This window comes from Tachyglossus aculeatus, chromosome X3 (assembly GCF_015852505.1).
Source record: "Tachyglossus aculeatus isolate mTacAcu1 chromosome X3, mTacAcu1.pri, whole genome shotgun sequence".
NCBI classification, from domain to species: domain Eukaryota; kingdom Metazoa; phylum Chordata; class Mammalia; order Monotremata; family Tachyglossidae; genus Tachyglossus; species Tachyglossus aculeatus.
In genome coordinates, this window is record NC_052099.1 from 2739876 (window position 1) to 2756869 (window position 16994).

The 16994-nt window shown below is 47.1% G+C and overlaps 1 protein-coding gene across 1 annotated transcript; it reads left to right on the plus strand.

Moving 5' to 3' along the window:
* Window positions 1-4196: 4196 nt before the first annotated feature.
* On the plus strand, window positions 4197-16777 carry RPP40 (ribonuclease P/MRP subunit p40). The gene is made up of 8 exons (XM_038770365.1): window positions 4197-4367; window positions 7138-7282; window positions 10057-10125; window positions 10257-10352; window positions 13389-13514; window positions 14889-15087; window positions 15197-15331; window positions 16556-16777. The coding sequence occupies exons 1-8, from the start codon at window positions 4245-4247 to the stop codon at window positions 16752-16754; spliced, it is 1092 nt and encodes a 363-aa protein (XP_038626293.1). The 5' UTR covers window positions 4197-4244; the 3' UTR covers window positions 16755-16777.
* The last annotated feature ends 217 nt before the right edge of the window (window positions 16778-16994 follow it).

Sequence of the window (16994 nt, forward strand, 5' to 3'; positions counted from 1 at the left end):
TAAGGCTGTGAGCCCCACTTGGGACAACCTGATTACCTTGAACTGCGCTTGGCACGTAGTATGTGCTTAACAAATACCATTATTATCATTATGATTATTATTACCCTCTCAAGGTGATTACTTAAACCCACTCGACCCCACTAAATAATAATAATAATAACGGCATTTATTAAGCACTTACTATGTGCAAAGCACTGTTCTAAGCACTGGGGAGGTTACAAGGTGATCAGGTTGTCCCACGGGGGGCTCACAGTCTTAATCCCCATTTTCCAGATGAGGGAACTGAGGCCCAGAGAAGTTAAGTGACTTGCCCAGAGTCACACAGCTGACAATTGGCAGAGCCGGGATTCGAACCCATGACCTCTGACTCCAAAGCCCGGGTTCTTTCCACTGAGCCACGCTGCTTCTCACATCTTGTTTTCAGCTACTTCTGGACCACAAAGTGAAGACGTATTGTGAACTGGACTGCCGTGGTAACCAGAGGCAGGCCTACAGCTGAAAGGATTCGGAAAGAAGGGGGCAAATACAAGACTTTGACCATTATGCTCCCACAGGAACAAAGAAGATTATTTGATATGACTGGGTAATAGAGTACAGTCTATAGTCCTTTTAGACTGTGAGCCCACTGTTGGGTAGGGACTGTCTCTATATGTTGCCGACTTGTACTTCCCAAGCGCTTAGTACAGTGCTCTGCACACAGTAAGCGCTCAATAAATACGATTGATTGATTGATAGTCCTCTAGCTTTGTAATCTTGCCTACCAACTCCGTTTTCTTGTACCCTCCCAAGCGCTTAGTATGGTGCTCTGGTATCCCTTTTGTTTGTTTTTTTGGGGGGGGTTGTTGCTTGATTTGTTTAGACTGTAAGCTCTGACAATTCACGCCTGACAGTTCTATTGTACTGCATTTTCCCAAGCGCTTAGTACAGTGCTCTGCACGCTGTAAGCGCTGAAGAAACCAACACCGCTGACTGCCCGATTTTGCTCTGCTTCTGCACTTTTCCACTCCAATCCCCAACTCTTAGTAAGATGCTTACCTTGTGCGGAGCACTGTGCTGAGCACTCGGGGGAATACCACACAACAGAGTTGATAGACGTGTTCCCGGCCTCAACTGGGCCTAAACTGCCTGAAATGGCTCTAGGCTGAGCATGGGAGACGGGGGGCCTTTTTGGGCTAGTGCTTGGGGGGGATGCCCTTCGGGAATCTCACTTCCTCCAAGAAGTTTTGGCCAATTCATTTTTCTTTTCCACAGGTTACATCCTTCCAAATTCCATCCCAGCCCATCCGAGCACGTTTGTGCTCAGACTCCTGTTCATTCATTCATTCATTCAATCGTATCTGAGCGCTTACTGTGTGCAGAGCACTGTACTAAGCGCTTGGGGAGTACAAGCTGGCGACATACACTGTTGCACTTCTGTCCCTATCCATTTACATATCCCGCTACTTAAGCATTTCTTCCTATTTTGAAATTAGGTCTGTCTCCCCTGGAGTTGGAGTTTAAGCCCCTTGAGGGAATGGATCGAATCTACTGCACTCTCCCATGTCGTACAATCCCCTATCAATCAATCAAGAACGCTTTAATGGAAGGTCAGCATCAAGCACTAAAATGAAGCAAAAACCAAGTAAAATAAAATCCAACTTTCAATTGCACACGAAACCCTGATTGAAAGGAATTTTTGGAATAAATCAATCGCATATCCATTGTAATAATGATTTGGCGTATAAAAAATGTAAATCATGACACTAATGAAAGGTCTTGAACCTATGAAATGATGCCTATAGAATTTTTGTCATTCATTCAATCGTATTTATTGAGCACTTACTGTGTGCAGAGCACTGTACTAAGCGCTTGGGAAGTACAAGTTGGCAACGTATAGAGACAGTCCCTACCCAACAGTGGGCTCACAGTCTAGAAGGTCATGAGGGTCAAGGAGATTTTCTTCCTATTTTCTTTTACCTGTATTATTAACTGTTACAGAAAATAGCTCTCCATCTTAGACAATCTGAATACATTTCACTTTTAATGGGATATGATTCATCTAATAAATACACTTGAACCTCCTTCCCTTCCCCACAGCACCTGTATATATGTATATATGTTTGTACATATTTATTACTCTATTTATTTATTTATTGTACTTGTACATATCTATTCTATTTATTTTATTTTGTTAGTATGTTTGGTTTTGTTCTCTGTCTCCCCCTTCTAGACTGTGAGCCCACTGTTGGGTAGGGACTGTCTCTATATGTTACCAACTTGTACTTCCCAAGCGCTTAGTACAGTGCTCTGCACACAGTAAGCGCTCAATAAATATGATTGATTGATTGATTGATTGATCCCTGTTGCCATAAGCACTGATGACAGTACCAGAAAAAAACATTTCTGGTCCAGGCTTAGGGTCTAGGTTATGTCTGGGGGTTTTTTTTGCCCTAGACTGGAAACTCCTTAGGGGCAGGTATCATGTCTACTAATTCAAGTGGAATAGGCACAAAGTAAATCAATCAGTCAATGGTATTTATTGAGCACTCACTAGATGCAGAGCACTAAAAATAGACACTAAGTAAATCAATCAATGGTATTTGTTGAGCACTCACTAGATGCAGAGCACTAAAAATAGGCACTAAGTCAATCAATCAATGGTATTTATTGAGCACTAACTAGATGCAGAACACTAAAAATAGACACTAAGTAAACCAATCATTGGTATTTATTGAGCACTAACTAGATGCAGAGCACTAAAAATAGGCACTAAGTCAATCAATCAATGGTATTTATTAAGCACTCACTAGAGGCAGAACACTAAAAATAGGCACTAAGTCAACCAATCAATGGTATTTATTGAGCACTCACTAGATGCAGAGCACTAAAAATAGGCACTAAGTAAATCAATCAATCAATGGTATTTATTGAGCACTCAGTAGATGCAGAGCACTAAGGGCTTGGGAAAATACTATGCAACAGAATTAGCAAACAATATATTCATTCACTCATTCAATTGTATGTACTGAACGCTTACTGTGTGAAACACTATAGCTTGATGTGAGGGGAAACGTTGATTTCTTTACCTGGGTGGCCTCATGGAAAGAGCACAGGAGTCAGAGGACCTGGGTTCCAATCCTGTCTCTGCCCCGGTCTGCAGTGTGACTTTGGGCAAGTCACCTAACATCTCTGTGCCTCAGTTTCCTCATCTGTAAAATGGGGATTGAGACCGTGAGCCCCACGTGGGACTCCTTGGACGCACCCCAGCGGTTAGTACAGTGCCCGGCACAGAGTTAAGCACTTAGCAGACACCATTATTATTATTATTATTACATAATAATAATATAATATAATAATATTGTATTAGAGGTCATTATATTATATTATATAGAGGTCATGGGTTCGAATCCCGACTCCGCCACCTGTCTGCTGTGTGACCTTGGGCAAGTCACTTCACTTCTCTGAGCCTCAGTTACCTCATCTGTAAAATGGGGATTAAGACTGTGAGCCCCCCGTGGGGCAACTTGATCACCTTGTATCCCCCCAGCGCTTAGAACAGTGCTCTGCACATAGTAAGCGCTTAATAAATGCTATTATTATTATCATTATTATTATTACTATTATTATTCCAGGGCAGAGGTGGAAGTCCACGTGGGCCTAGCGATGGTTCCCCTGCCGCCCACCGCACTGAGCATGCGCAGCAGGCGCCGAGGGCGGGGCCGACAGGAGCGGGAGGTCACGTGGACTAGCGGGGGTCGCCGCACTGCGCATGCGCGGAAGGCGCCGAGGGCGGGGTCGACAGGAGCGGGAGGTCACGTGGACTAGCGGAGGCTCGCCGCACTGAGCATGCGCGGCAGGCGCCGAGGGCGGGGCCGGCAGGGGTGGGAGCCCACGTGGACTAGCGGGGGGGGGGGGTCGCCGCACTGAGCATGCGCAGCAGTCGCCGAGGGCGGGGCCGGCAGGGGTGGGAGCCCACGTGGACTAGCGGGGGGGGGGGTCGCCGCACTGAGCATGCGCAGCAGTCGCCGAGGGCGGGGCCGGCAGGGGTGGAAGCCCACGTGGACTAGCGGGGGTCGCCGCACCGAGCATGCGCGGCAGCCTCCGGGGGGCGGGGCCGACAGGGGTGGAAGCCCACGTGGGCTTAGCGGGGGTTCCCCTGCCGCACTGGGCATGCGCGGCAGTCACCGAGGGCGGGGCTGAAGGAAGCGGCAGCCTCGGCGTCCCGGGCGGAAGGCGGGCAGAGGACCGGCGGCGAAGGAGGGACCATGTCCGTCTTGCGCAGGCTACGGGAGGCGCCGCGGCACCTGCTGGTGTGCGAGAAATCCAATTTTGGGCACGACGAGTCCCGGCACCGGCAGCACGTGGAGAGGCATTACTTCAACTACAGGGTGAGTCCGCTGCCGAGCCTCCAATCTCTTTGTTGCACTTTCCAAGCGTTTAATACAGTGCCCTGGACCCAGTAAGCGCTCGGTAAATACGATGCAATTCCTCCAAAGCGCGTGCACCCTGGAGAGCGCTCTTTGGCGGGGGCGGAGCCAGAGCGCATGCGCGCGCGCGCGTTGGGGCTGGAACTACAATTCCCATAATGCCTCGGGCTGCCCCCTTCCCTCTCCCTTCTGTTGGTGCAATTCCAAGTCGGGAATTTTAAGTGGCATCCAGAGGGAAACCGGGATGTGGAGCTCATGCATTATCCTTGCTCAGAGGGGCAGGCCGCAGCCCGAGTGGGATGGGGCCTACTGGGAAAACCCCAGGGCTGGAATATAATAATAATGGTGGTATTTGTTAAGCGCTTACTATGTGCAGAGCACTGTTCTAAGCGCTGGGGAGGACACAAGGCCATCAGGCTGGCCCACGTGGCAAGTCTCAGTTTCCTCACCTGTTAAAGGGGGGGTAAAATAGCTTGTGTGGGACGGGGGTTGGACCAAATCTGGAATAATTGGGGCAGGCGGTGGGCATAGGAGTCAATAAATTTAGCAGAGTAAAGGTAGAGGCCTCTCGGGTAAGGATGTGCTTGTGGTGGATAATAATTAATAATAATGGTACTTGGTAAGTGCTTATTGTGTGCCAAGCACTGGCGTAGATCCAAGGTAATCAGGATGGACACAGGCCCTGTGGAGAATGAGTGATGTTATGTAGGTGGGAGGGAACCTATTGAGTGCCAGTGGTTAGGAGTTTCTGTTGGAGGCAGAGGTTTTCAAGGAGTGTGTAGAATGGTTTTTTGGGTTTTTTTTTTTTTTTAAGAAAACTGATCAGGACAGCTGAGTGAAGTGTGGACTGGAGAGGGAAAAGACTAGAGACAGGGAGGTCAGCCAGGAGGGTGATTCAGTAGTCGAGGCGGTTCAGTAAATTGTATTTTATGCAAAGCATAAAGAATACAGTAGAGTTGGCCGACGCATTTTCTGCTCACAGAACCTTACAGTTTAGAGGGGAAAAGAGCCATTAGTATAAATAAATAATTTACAGATAAGTATATAAGTGCTGTGGGGCAGAGGATGGGGTGAATTCCAAGGGTGCAGAAGGATTCATTCATTCAGTCGTATTTATTGAGCGCTTACTGTGTGTGTTCTAAGCGCTTGGAAAGTACAACTCAGCAATAGAGACATTCCCTACCCAACAATGGGCTCAGAGTCGAGAAGGGGGGAGACAGACAACAAAACAAGTGGCCAGGCATCAATAGCATCAAAATAGATAAATAGAATTATAGATCTATGCACATAATTAGCAAAATAAACAGAGGGATATGATAAGTACTTGGGTCAGCGTGGTAGCAGTTAGGGTGGAGAGGAAGAGATGGATTCTAGGGATGTTGCGACGGTAGAACCGACAAGGTTTGGTGACAGACTGAATGTGGGTTGAGTGAGAGAGGTGAGTTGAGGATAAAGCCAAGGTTGTGGGCTTGTGAGACAGAGAGGAAGGTGGTGGTGTCTGTAGTGATGGGAGAGTTGTAGGGGAAGAAAAGGTTTGGCTAGGAAGATGGGGAGTTTTGTTTTGGACATGAATTTTTTTTATGGTATTAAGCACTTACTATGTGCCAGGTGCTGTTCTAAGCACTTGGATAGGTATAAGGTAATCAGGTTGGACACAGTCCCTGTCCCATATGGGGCTCACCGACTGAATCCCCATTTTACAGATGAGGGAACCGAGGCACAGAGAAGTTAAGTGACTTACCCAAGGTCACACAGCAAAGTGGTGGAGCCGGGCTTAGAACCCAGGTCCTTCTGATTTCCAGGCCTGTGCTCTGTCCTCTAGGCCACACTGCTTCTCAGAAAGGGAACAGGGATGTCGGGGTCAGAGGCACAGGAAAAGAGGGTAGATTTTTCAAAAGCAGAGGGGGCTAAGAACTATGAGGGAATAGATGTGGGGGTGGGAGGAAGTTGAACAGGTGAGGGGAAACTACAGGGAGCTCACGCTTGATGCTTTTACTTTCAGTCATTCATTCAGTTGTATTTATTGAAGCGCTTAGTACAGTGCTCTGCACACAGTAAGTGCTTAATAAATGCGATTGATTGATTTATTGAGCACTTACTGTGTGCAGAGCACTGTACTAAGCGCTTGAGAAGTACAAGTTGGCAACATGTAGAGACAGTCTCCACCCAACAACGGGCTCACAGTCTAGAAGGGGGAGACAGACAACGAAACATGTGGGCAGGTGTAGAAAAGAGTAGTTGGGAATGTCATCAGGGCAAGAGAGGAAAGAGACGGGGCATTAATGGTTTCCGTTGTAGCTCCATTTCTCTCTCCTACCTCCCCTTATTTTAAATGTCTCCATTTGATTGAGCTCCTTGGGAGCAGAAACTATGCCTCTTACCTCCACTGTACTCGCCCAAGTCCTCACTACAGTTTTTTGCACGCAATAGACACTCAGTAAATGCCACCGACTGATGGACTAAGTGGGAGGAGTGCAATACGAAGAATCAATCACTCGCTCACTGTGTGCAGAGCACTTAAGGAGAGTACAACATAACAGAGTTAGTAGGCAAGTTCCCTGCCCACAGTGAATTTACGGTCTAGAGGGGGAGAAAGAAGACTTGATTTAAAAAAAAAATCTGCTTTTTAAACACTCCAAACACAATTTCTGCCGGGGGCTGGTAGGCGTGGTTATAATGGATAGTTTGCTATGGAAAAAAAAAATACTATCTGGATTTCTCATGCGAATAGGTGTCTCTTCTGATTCCTGATTGTGTGGTACCACCAAAAGAGCTGAAAAATATCGTCACGGATAGTGGACCTTATTACCTGGTGAAGAACTTATCTCTTCATGAATTAGTCGATCATGAATTTATCAGCACCTTTGTGAAGAAAGGTCAGTGGTTTCTGTGAATGCTAGTGGAATGAAAAACTAAATGTAGTTCTTCTAGACAGCTTGTTTACTTGTCTTCAGATAATGTTTTTACCGGGATAGCGACTCTCTCTCGTCATCCTTCACTTTATCCCCTTCTCCTCCACAGAGACTCTGGGACTCTGATTAATAAAGTCATGCAACTCCAGGGCAGCATTTATCTAAAAAACAAGAATTAAGAAAGAAGTGCCACTGTGTATGGGGAGATTATTTGAATTATGTAACACCTTTTATTTAGAGAGCTCAAAGGTTCCCTATGCTATTAACATATCCCAGCTATTGCTAGCTGCTTGTAAGAGTACTGAAAACGATGTTAAAGAATCAATTGTTTTTGGCCAATACATATAGATATATAGGCCAAAGATATACTTGGCCATATATATAGCTATGAATGGAATGAACTCCCCCAATTAAAAGCATGGTTTTGCTGCTAATTAAAACCACGACGTTCAGGTAGTGCCCTGGACTCTTGGTTCCTGAAAACTGTATCTTGAGTCAAAGCATTGTATGTCGGAACAGCATATCCACTTGAAGAGTCAGAGAGGTTACCCCGCAGGGTAGCTAACTTCTACTTTATTGCAAGTGAAATGGATGTGTCGTAGTGGGAGTAATGGTATGTATTGAATAACCCCTGTTCTAAGGACTTGGGAAAGTACAGCAGAAATACAGACGAGTTCTCTGCCAACAAGGAACTTCCTCTTTAATATACAAATATTTACAAGTGATAGCATCAGAACAAGTTATCGATTGTACACCTGAACCGAAGCAGCTTGGCCTGGTGGCTAGAGCCCGGGCCCGGGAGTCAGAAGGACCTGGGTTCTAATCCCGGCTCCACCACGAGTCTGCTGTGTGACCCTGGGCAAGTCATTTAACTTCTCTAGGCCTCTGGGCTTAGAACAGTGCTTGGCATATCGTACCATGCACATATAATGGCAGATGCTGGAAATCGGATAGTCAGTCTATCAGTGATATTTATTAAGTGCTTACTGGGTGCATAGCACTTATACTAAGCGCTCGGGAGAGTACAGTACGACGGAGTTGGTAGGCGCATTCCCTACCCACGCTGAGCTTACAGTCTGAGTAAAAGTGGTTACAGATAAGTGGTGGATGTGGATTTATAATAATTAGGACATATATTAAGAGCTGAGTGTCTGCGAGATTATAAGGTTGGACACAGGCCCTGTCGTACAAATGGCTCACGATATTTTCTTATCCCCATTTTGCAAGTGGAAAAATAAAAAAGAAAAGTGGGTCCCAGACCATTTAAGTGAACTGCCCCAGGGCACACAGGCCATTTGTAGGGCTGGGGCTAGAACCCTGATGGACTCTTTCCACTGGGCCACCTGCCTCCCAACATGAGTTGAGGTGTTGGGAGTTAACAAGGAAAGGCGTGTTGGAGGTGGACTTATATGAGGGCATTGCCGACGGTGAGGGAGGGCCGGGATCTGACGGATTTAGGGAGCGGAGGAGAAATTCCAAGCCAGGGGAAAGCGCTTAAGTTAGGAGTTAGAGATGGATGAGGCAAGAACGAGGAACTGTAAGCTTCTTATGTGCAGGGAACGCTTCTACCACCTCTGTCGGATTGTACTCTCCCAAACAGGGCAGTGCTCTGCACATTGAAAGCGCTCAATAACTGGTTAATTGAAATGAGCCTGTATGGAATGAAGAATGTGAGCTGGGTAGTAGTGGGGAAGAGAACTGCAAGGTAAAATGGAGAGATCTGGGGAAACCCTGGAAGCCAGCGGTAAGGAATTTGTGTTTTTGGGGGAGGGAGATGAGCAACCACTGAAAGATTTTGAAAAGTGTAGAGTCGTGAGCTGAACGACGACGTTTCAGCAGACCGAAAAGGGAAGAGATTGGCGGTAGGGAGACCGACGAGAAGGCCGACAGAGGAGACTAGCCCTGGTTAGGTGAGGGCTTGGACCAGGTTGGTGGTGGTTTGGATGAAGAGGAAGGGGAGGATGCAGGATCTGCTTTGGAGGAAGAATTTAGCAGTCGATTGGCTGGGAAGCGGTTTGGGGAGTAATGCCTGCACACGCGTATGGTGTCGATGAGTTTTCCTGAATGTGGGATTTGGCAAAAAGGCAGCGCCCTCGTTATCAGTCGATCACTGGTATTTATTGAACGCTTACTATTTGCAGAGCCCTGTACGAAGTGCTTGGGAGAACAAAATACAACAGAGTTGGACACATTCCCTGCCCTCAACAAGCTTACAGTCTTGAAGGGAAGAATGACATTATTATAAATGACGATTTATAATAATAATGATAGAGTGAGGTATACTAAAAACGGTGACACGCAGGGAGACGTGTATCTTGGTTCACAAATGAGAATTTTTCCCTAAGCTCTAAATTGGAACCAATCACTTCACGAGCTGACTGGCTATTCAAAACTCCAAGTGACAAAACAGGCTTTTCCTTGTCTTTCCATAAGTAAGAGGCTATGCTCCTTAACCTTTGGTAATCTCGCTAATAATAATAGTAACGATCTCTATCGTTTTGACTCCAGTCCTGCCTTCCTCTCCCTGATTTTTTGATTCCGGTGAGGGAGCTGGAAAGTCGGTGAGCAAGTTAAGGGTTCAGTTTCCTGGTTGCCTGCCGGGCCCGGGTGCTGGGTCGCCTTTAGGGAATCCGAGGGGGCTGAAGCGTTTTGTTGGTCTTTGCGGAGTCCGAAAGAAATACTGCCGGTGTCTTTGTGTGTAGCCGGTTTTTATAACTACGTCTCCTGTCCCGTTTCAGGTCCTTGCTACGCCCTGACCTACAATACAAATATCGACCAGGATAACACAGTTGCGGTGCTGCCAACGGGTAATCGTATTTTTAATCGGAAGGATGCGAAACGTCTGAAGAGTTGGTTTCTTTTACTCAGGTTTAACTAAATGAAAACTGTTATATATGATTTTTATCATAGTTCTCATGTGAATCGTAATTTGCTATAGGGAGACTCATTTTGTCCCTGGACAAAGACACTTATGAAGAACTTGGACTCCAAGGCCGCCCGTCTCAATATTCTGGGAGAAAAGCCATGAGATACAGTAAGTGTTTGAATCATTCGATTTGTTTAAACAGCCAGTTGATCAACTTACATTGATTTATTCCGTGCCCAGCCCTGTATTAGGTGCTCGGGAACGTATGGGGAAGCAACGTGGCCTAGTGGCAAGAGCACAGGCTTGGGGGTCATTCATTCATCCAGTCGTATTTATTGAGCGCTTACTGTGTGCAGAGCACCGTACTAAGCGCTTGGGAAGTACAAGTTGGCAGCATATAGAGACGGTCCCTACCCAACAGTGGGCTCACAGTCTAGAAGGGGGAGACAGACAACAAAACAAAACATGTTAACAAAATAAAATAAACAGAATAAATATGTACAAATAAAATAGAGTAATAAATACGTACAAACATATATACATATATACAGGTGCTGTGGGGAGGGGAAGGAGGTAAGGCAGAGGGGATGGGGAGGGGGAGGAGGGGTCAGTAGGTGTGGGTTCTAATCCCGGCTCTGCCACTTGTCGACTGTGTGACCTTGGGCGAGTCACTTCACTCCTCTGTGCCCCAGTTAGCTCATCTGGACAATGGGGATTCAGACTGTGACCCCTACGTGGGACAGGGACTGTGCCCAACCTGATTACCTTTTATCTGTCCTAGGGCTCAGAACAGTTGTTGGCCCATAGGAAGCGCTTAACAAATGCCACAGTTTTTATTCTCATAAAAGTAAAGCGCCCAGGCCCTTAATAACTGTAGCATTTGTAAGTGATTACTTAAGTGCTTGAAGCAGCCTGGCCTCGTGGGAAGAGCACGGGCCTGGGTGCCAATCCCGGCTCGGCCACTTACCTGCTGTGTGACCTTGGGCAAGTCACTTCATCACATCTGCAAAACGGGCTATACCTGTTCTCCCTCCTACTGAAACCCTGAGCCCTGTGTGGGACCTCATTATCATCGTGTATCTGCTAAAGAGCTTAGTACACTGCTTGACCTAGAGTAAGCACTGTGCAAATACCATAATTATTATTACTATGAACGAAACACTGCCTTAAAGCTGGGTTAGCTGCAATACAGAAAGATCAGACGTGGACCACATGGGGCTCAAAGTCTGAGGGAGCAGGAAAACAAGTCTTTAGTCCTCGCTTTACAGGTGAGGAAACTGAGGCACAGAGCAGTTAAGTGACTTGCCATAGGTCGTACGCAGCCACGTGGCAGAGCCGGGACTGGAACCCAGGTCACTAGGCTCCCAAGCCTGTATCTTCTCGAGGAATTTGAGCAGGAAAGGGAACTGGGAAATGTGGTGGAGTCAGTGAAGACTTAGTACAGTAGAGGCACACAGCAAGTGCTCAGTAAATAGCACCGGTGATTGAGTTAGAGGCCTGGATTGGTTGGTGAAGGCTGTGCGCCTGGGAGTCGAGGGAGGTTGAGTAGTAGTGCTGAGCAGAAGACGGGGCGTGCTCGAGGGAAAATGGCCCAAGTCAGCCGAGTTTGGGGATTTCTGCCCAATATGCTCAGCAGTATGAGTGCGGGAGTGGGGGGAGAGACTGACCGGGGCAGTCGAAGGACAGAGGGGAAGGATCTTGCGTGAGGGCATAGACCTTTACCGCTAGGAGAGGCACGGTAGCACAACCAACGCGGAAATGAATTTCCAGCGTCCGAGAACGGACTCCGGATGAAACACCGATCGAAGGAATTTACCCCTGGTGCCCACAGAAACGTAAACTCCTATACAAAGATTTAGGCCTCTAAAGGTTCCAGGCGAAAATATTTCACATTTTAAATCCGAGTCAGAGTTTTGTGTAAATCACTACAACCCATTAATTTTTTATTTCAGTTTTAAATGGGGTATAGTTTTTTGGGGGGGGGGCGGGTTTTTTTGGTCCATCCTGTAGAATTGAATATAGAGGAGCAATCAATCGTATTTATTGAGCGCTTACTGTGTGCAGAGCACTGTACTAAGCGCTTGGGAAGTACAAGTTGGCAACATATAGAGACAGTCCCTACCCAACAGTGGGTTCACAGTCTAAAAGGGGGAGACAGAGAACAAAACCAAACATACTAACAAAATAAAATAAATAGGATAGATATGTACAAGTAAGGAGCAGTCTTGACAGATGGATAGGTAACAGCCCTGGGAATAATAGTGAATAATAACTGTGTGGTATGTGTTAAGTAAGCACTTAGTTTGTGCCAAACACTGTACTGAGCTCAGGGGTAAATAAAAGGTGATCAGGTCTGATGTGGTCCCCGTCCCAGATGGGGCTCAGTCTACGGCGACCAGGTACTGAATCCCCATTTTACAGGTGAGACAACTGAGGCACTAAGAAGCAAGTGATTTGCCCAAGGTCACAGAGCAGGCAGGTGGCAAAGTTAGGAGAGCTGGGTTCTGATCCCAGTTCTACCTCTTGTCTGCTGGAATGATGATCAGAATCGCAGAGGGGCCACTCAAAAGCTTCTGTCCCAAAATAACAAGGTTGCCTCTAAGCCCCGAACCACGTAGAGAAGCAGTGTGGCCTAGTGGCAAATGCCCGGTCCTGGGAATCAATCCGCCTCTGCCGCTTGCCTCATGGGTGAATTTGGGCAAGACATTTAACTTCTATGCCTCAGTGTCTTCATCTGTAAAGTGGGAATTGAATATCTGTCTTTCTTCTCCCCTTAGTCTGTGAACCCCTTGTGGGAAAGGACCTACGTCTGATCCGATTATCTTGCATCTTGGCACGTGATAATTGCGTGACAAATCATTATTATTATGGAACGTGGTTGGGACCCAGTTGGTGAATGGTTTAAATTACTGGCCGTGGACAACAAAAAGCTAGATATAAAGAATACTTTTATTCATGAACAGCAGGGTTTGTGTTCTGTATTGGTTGTGCAGTTTGGTAGGAATCTTTTTGTAAACAGAATAAAGCACATAATTGAAAGTTCTTCTCTAGCATTTCTAATGGGTGAAAATTTTAGATGCCATTTATTATGTTTATGATTTGTTTACCCTTTGCAACTTTCAACATACCACTTTCTCTGTGGTAAAACTTGAGTGAGGAGAATGCTTCTTGTAAACTTGTGCTTTTTCCTTCTTTCTTTGAAAGTTGTTGCCATTGAACTGACTGACGACTCCTTTAATCCCGAGACCAAGAAGTATAAAAGAGCCGTCTGGGCCTTGAAAGAAAAGAAGCCATTGAAGTTTGACTTCCTTTTCGCTTGGCATCATACAGGTATTGAGAATTCCCTGCAGGGCAGTTTCCGGAAGTTAGAATGGAGCAGGAGAGAAGGAAGCAGTTGTGGACTGGGACCTAATGGCCAAATGATGGAAAGTGCAGCAAAGTTACTGGTTTTAAAATGAAACCCTTTGGTACCTGGGCTTCTGTTTCCGCGTGTGTGCCGTATGACAAACAGGCTTGGCTGGTGGTCACAGTTGAATGTATGAGTCTTTACAGACTGGGACGGGTGCGTTCAAGATTTCCTTGTTGAATTGCGTGGAGTGGGTGGCTGTAATCTGTCACTTTGGTGCCGTCCATCAGAAGGAGCTCAAAAACAAGGGGGGAGTGTAGGAGGGAAGTGTCTTTGTTGTCATGGGTCACCGATTCCTGCAGAACCAAACACGATGGGATGTCAAATAATTAGGGTACTTGTTAAGTCCTTCCTATTTTCCAAGCCTTGTACTGAGCACCGGGGGTAGGTACAAGATAATCAGGTTGGCCACAGTCTCTGCCCAGTTGGACTCGGAATCTTATAGAGGAGGAAACCGAGTCACAGAGAAGTGACTTAGCCGCAGTCACACAGCAGGCAAATGGTGGAGCCGGGATTAGACCCTCGGTTCTGTGACTCTCAGGCTTGTGCTCTTTCCACGAGGACCGTAACGCTTCTCAAGACCTGTAAAATTTGCCTTGCCAAATAAAGGCTCCCGCATGTCCCTTGTCCTTCCCCGCCTCGAGAAGCGCCCGGGGTGTAGAGGAAAGAGCGTGGGCTTGGGAGTCAGAGGACCTGGGTTCCAGTCCCGGCTCTGCCACTTGCCCGCTTCGTGACTTTGGGCAAGTCACTTCTCTGTGCTTCAGTTTCACCATCTGTAAAATGGGGGTGAAATTCCTCTTCCTCCCTACTTCTGAGACTGTGAGCCCCATGTGGGACAGGGACCGGAATTCTTTCATTCATTCAATCGTATTTATTGAGCGCTTACTGTGTGCAGAGCACTGTACTAAGCGCTTGGGAAGTACAAGTTGGCGACATATAGAGACGGTCTCTACCCAACAACGGTCCCTTCTTTTCCAAGGAAGGAAGGAAGATGAACATACTTAGAGGTTTGGGAGCGGATCAGTGAGTAGCGCTAAATGACTCAAATGCGAGCGCAGACTCGGGCAGCTCCCCTCCCCGTCTGTCCCAACACAAGTCATCATCATCAGTCGTATTTATTGAGCGCTTACGTGTGCAGAGCACTGGACTAAGCGCATGGGAAGTACGAGTTGGCAACATATAGAGACAGTCCCTACCCAACAGTGGGCTCAGTCTAAAAGAGCGTGAAAGGTTTCGGGGGTTCCAGTACTTGGTGTGTTTAGGGTTGCAACTCTCCAACAACTTTTTGTGGCGTTTAGGTGGAGAAGAATCAACGCTGATGTCGTATTTTTCCACGTACCAGATTCAGGCGCACCAGCCAAAAATAACAGTAAGTTCGCTCAAAGATCTGCAGTGTCCGGTGCTTCAAAGTAACGAGCTGAGGGGAAAGCCGGAAGAATCCTGCAGCGCACAGGAAGTTTTTGACTGGCTCGGCGCTGTCTTTAATAACGTCGACATGTAGGTATCTGAATTGGCCCTAATTCTGCGTGTCCCGCGTCTTTTGCAGTTGCTCTTAATGCACTGCAACAGAGCCGATCCAGACCTGTCTGTTTTTCCTTCGTGGCAGGGACAATCAGTCCTTCAATTTCTTGTCAACGTATTGCTGTTCGCAGCCGAGCATGGAGGTGGGGAAGGCTCATTTGTGTACGGTCACCGGTTTCATACTTCCTCAGACGATATGCCTGTTATTGGAGCAGCTGCGGTAAGCGCTCTCTTGCCGGGAACCCGTGGCCTTTCTGTCGGTTTCTCTTATCCCTCTGTGGCAGGGCTCCTTGGGCCGCCGCGAGGCCCACCCGGGCCTTCCAAGTGGTGGGCCTTGCAGTCCTGGCCAGCGGGAGGGCTCCTCTTTGGTCTCTATGTCTTATCCCACCTCTGTGGCCCGAGGATGTGTGTGGGGGGCCTCCGTTCTGTACGGTTAAGAATGGCCGTCGACAAGCTCTGCCCTGTGCCGTGTAGCAGGAGCCGAGTGGGCTGGGGAGGGCAGCTTTACTGTGCCCCTTCTCCGTTCAGGCCCGGAGCCTCCGCCGCGCTCCTGGACCGCCTTCCCTCGGCCCTCCCTTGTGGAAGCCACAAGGAGCCACGGGCGTCTTCCAGGAAGTCTGCTTTCCAGCAGGCTTTGTCCCTTTTGGGGGCAACCTGGGCCACTGGGCTTGCAAATCCCACCCCCCGACTGGCATGCTGAGGCAATAAGGCCCAATGGCAGAGTTAGTCCAACGGTGGGGAAAGGAGGAGAGAACATGCTTCTTCTTTGAGGAGAAACTCTCACTTGTTGGAGCTAAATGAGCTTTTCCAATGATTTGGCGCTATAGAAGCATTCATTTGCTTCAAAAAAACCGGTTCACCCTGCCCTCCCAGGATTCGGCACAAGGAACATTTTTATTCCGACCGGATGTTTGGATGCCCAGCACTGCCCAAGAGAGAATTTCACACGCCTCTTGGGACTTCACTGTAAATGGGGCCCTGACAGGAGCCGTTGTTTCGAGACCCTTTAATTACGGGCAAGGAGGGCCTTCCGTGTCTTTATTTGAGTGCGTTTGATTGGCTTTTTAAAATTGTTTTGCGTCCTTTTTGTATATTTTGTTGTTTCTCCTGGTAGATTGGTACTTTTACTTTCATTAATAGAAATGTGGATCTACTGAAGACTAGAGCAGTTATTTTACGGTGTTTTAATCAGAACAGATTCTGAAAATGGTAGCAGCTGTGGAGTTAAATGCCCAAGGAGGAAATTTATCCCTGTGTCCTTTGCTGGGGCTTGGTGCCCGTTTTAGATGAATACGTTAATTTATGTTTATTGTTTTTACACCAGGGCATCAATAGTTGTAATGCACTGTCTTCTAGAAAGCTACAATTTAAGTTTCTTTAGAACATTACAAAAATGATTTCTCCATAGTACCTGAGTGGTAAAATTTGTTTTTCTCTCTTTCAGTCACTATTTTGATGAACCAAAGTTCACCTCGTGGGTCTCGCTGTCTGTGCAGGGATTTGCCGATAGTCCCGTTTCTTGGAGAGAAAGCGAACACGGATTCCAAAAGGGGGGAGAAAATTTATACAATTTTGTCATTTTTAGTAATCAGGACTATTGGCTTCAGATGGCTGTTGGAGCAAATGATGACTGCCCACCTTAAAATAAAATGACTTTCAAACTTGGGTTCAGGTGTCTGTTGGCGAAAAATGTGTAAATGTAGAGAAATGTACCTGAGCAGGATTAGCTAGAGTTTGGGACTTTCACTGATTTCTAAATCATTGAGAAGGAGTTGGACTTGTAAGAGGCCCTGGTTGTTGGCCCGCAGGTCCACCTGCCCGATATCTTACTCCGAGGAGAGCAACACGTTGAATCGACAGGTGGGCGGCTACTCTGCTACTCC

Coding starts and splice junctions, on each gene's coding strand:
- RPP40 (XM_038770365.1), top strand. CDS start 4,245: ATGTCCGTCTTGCGCAGGCTACGGGAGGCGCCGCGGCACCTGCTGGTG. Junction 4,368..7,137: donor GGCATTACTTCAACTACAGG/GTGAGTCCGCTG, acceptor TCATGCGAATAG/GTGTCTCTTCTGATTCCTGA. Junction 15,332..16,555: donor CTGTTATTGGAGCAGCTGCG/GTAAGCGCTCTC, acceptor TCTCTCTTTCAG/TCACTATTTTGATGAACCAA.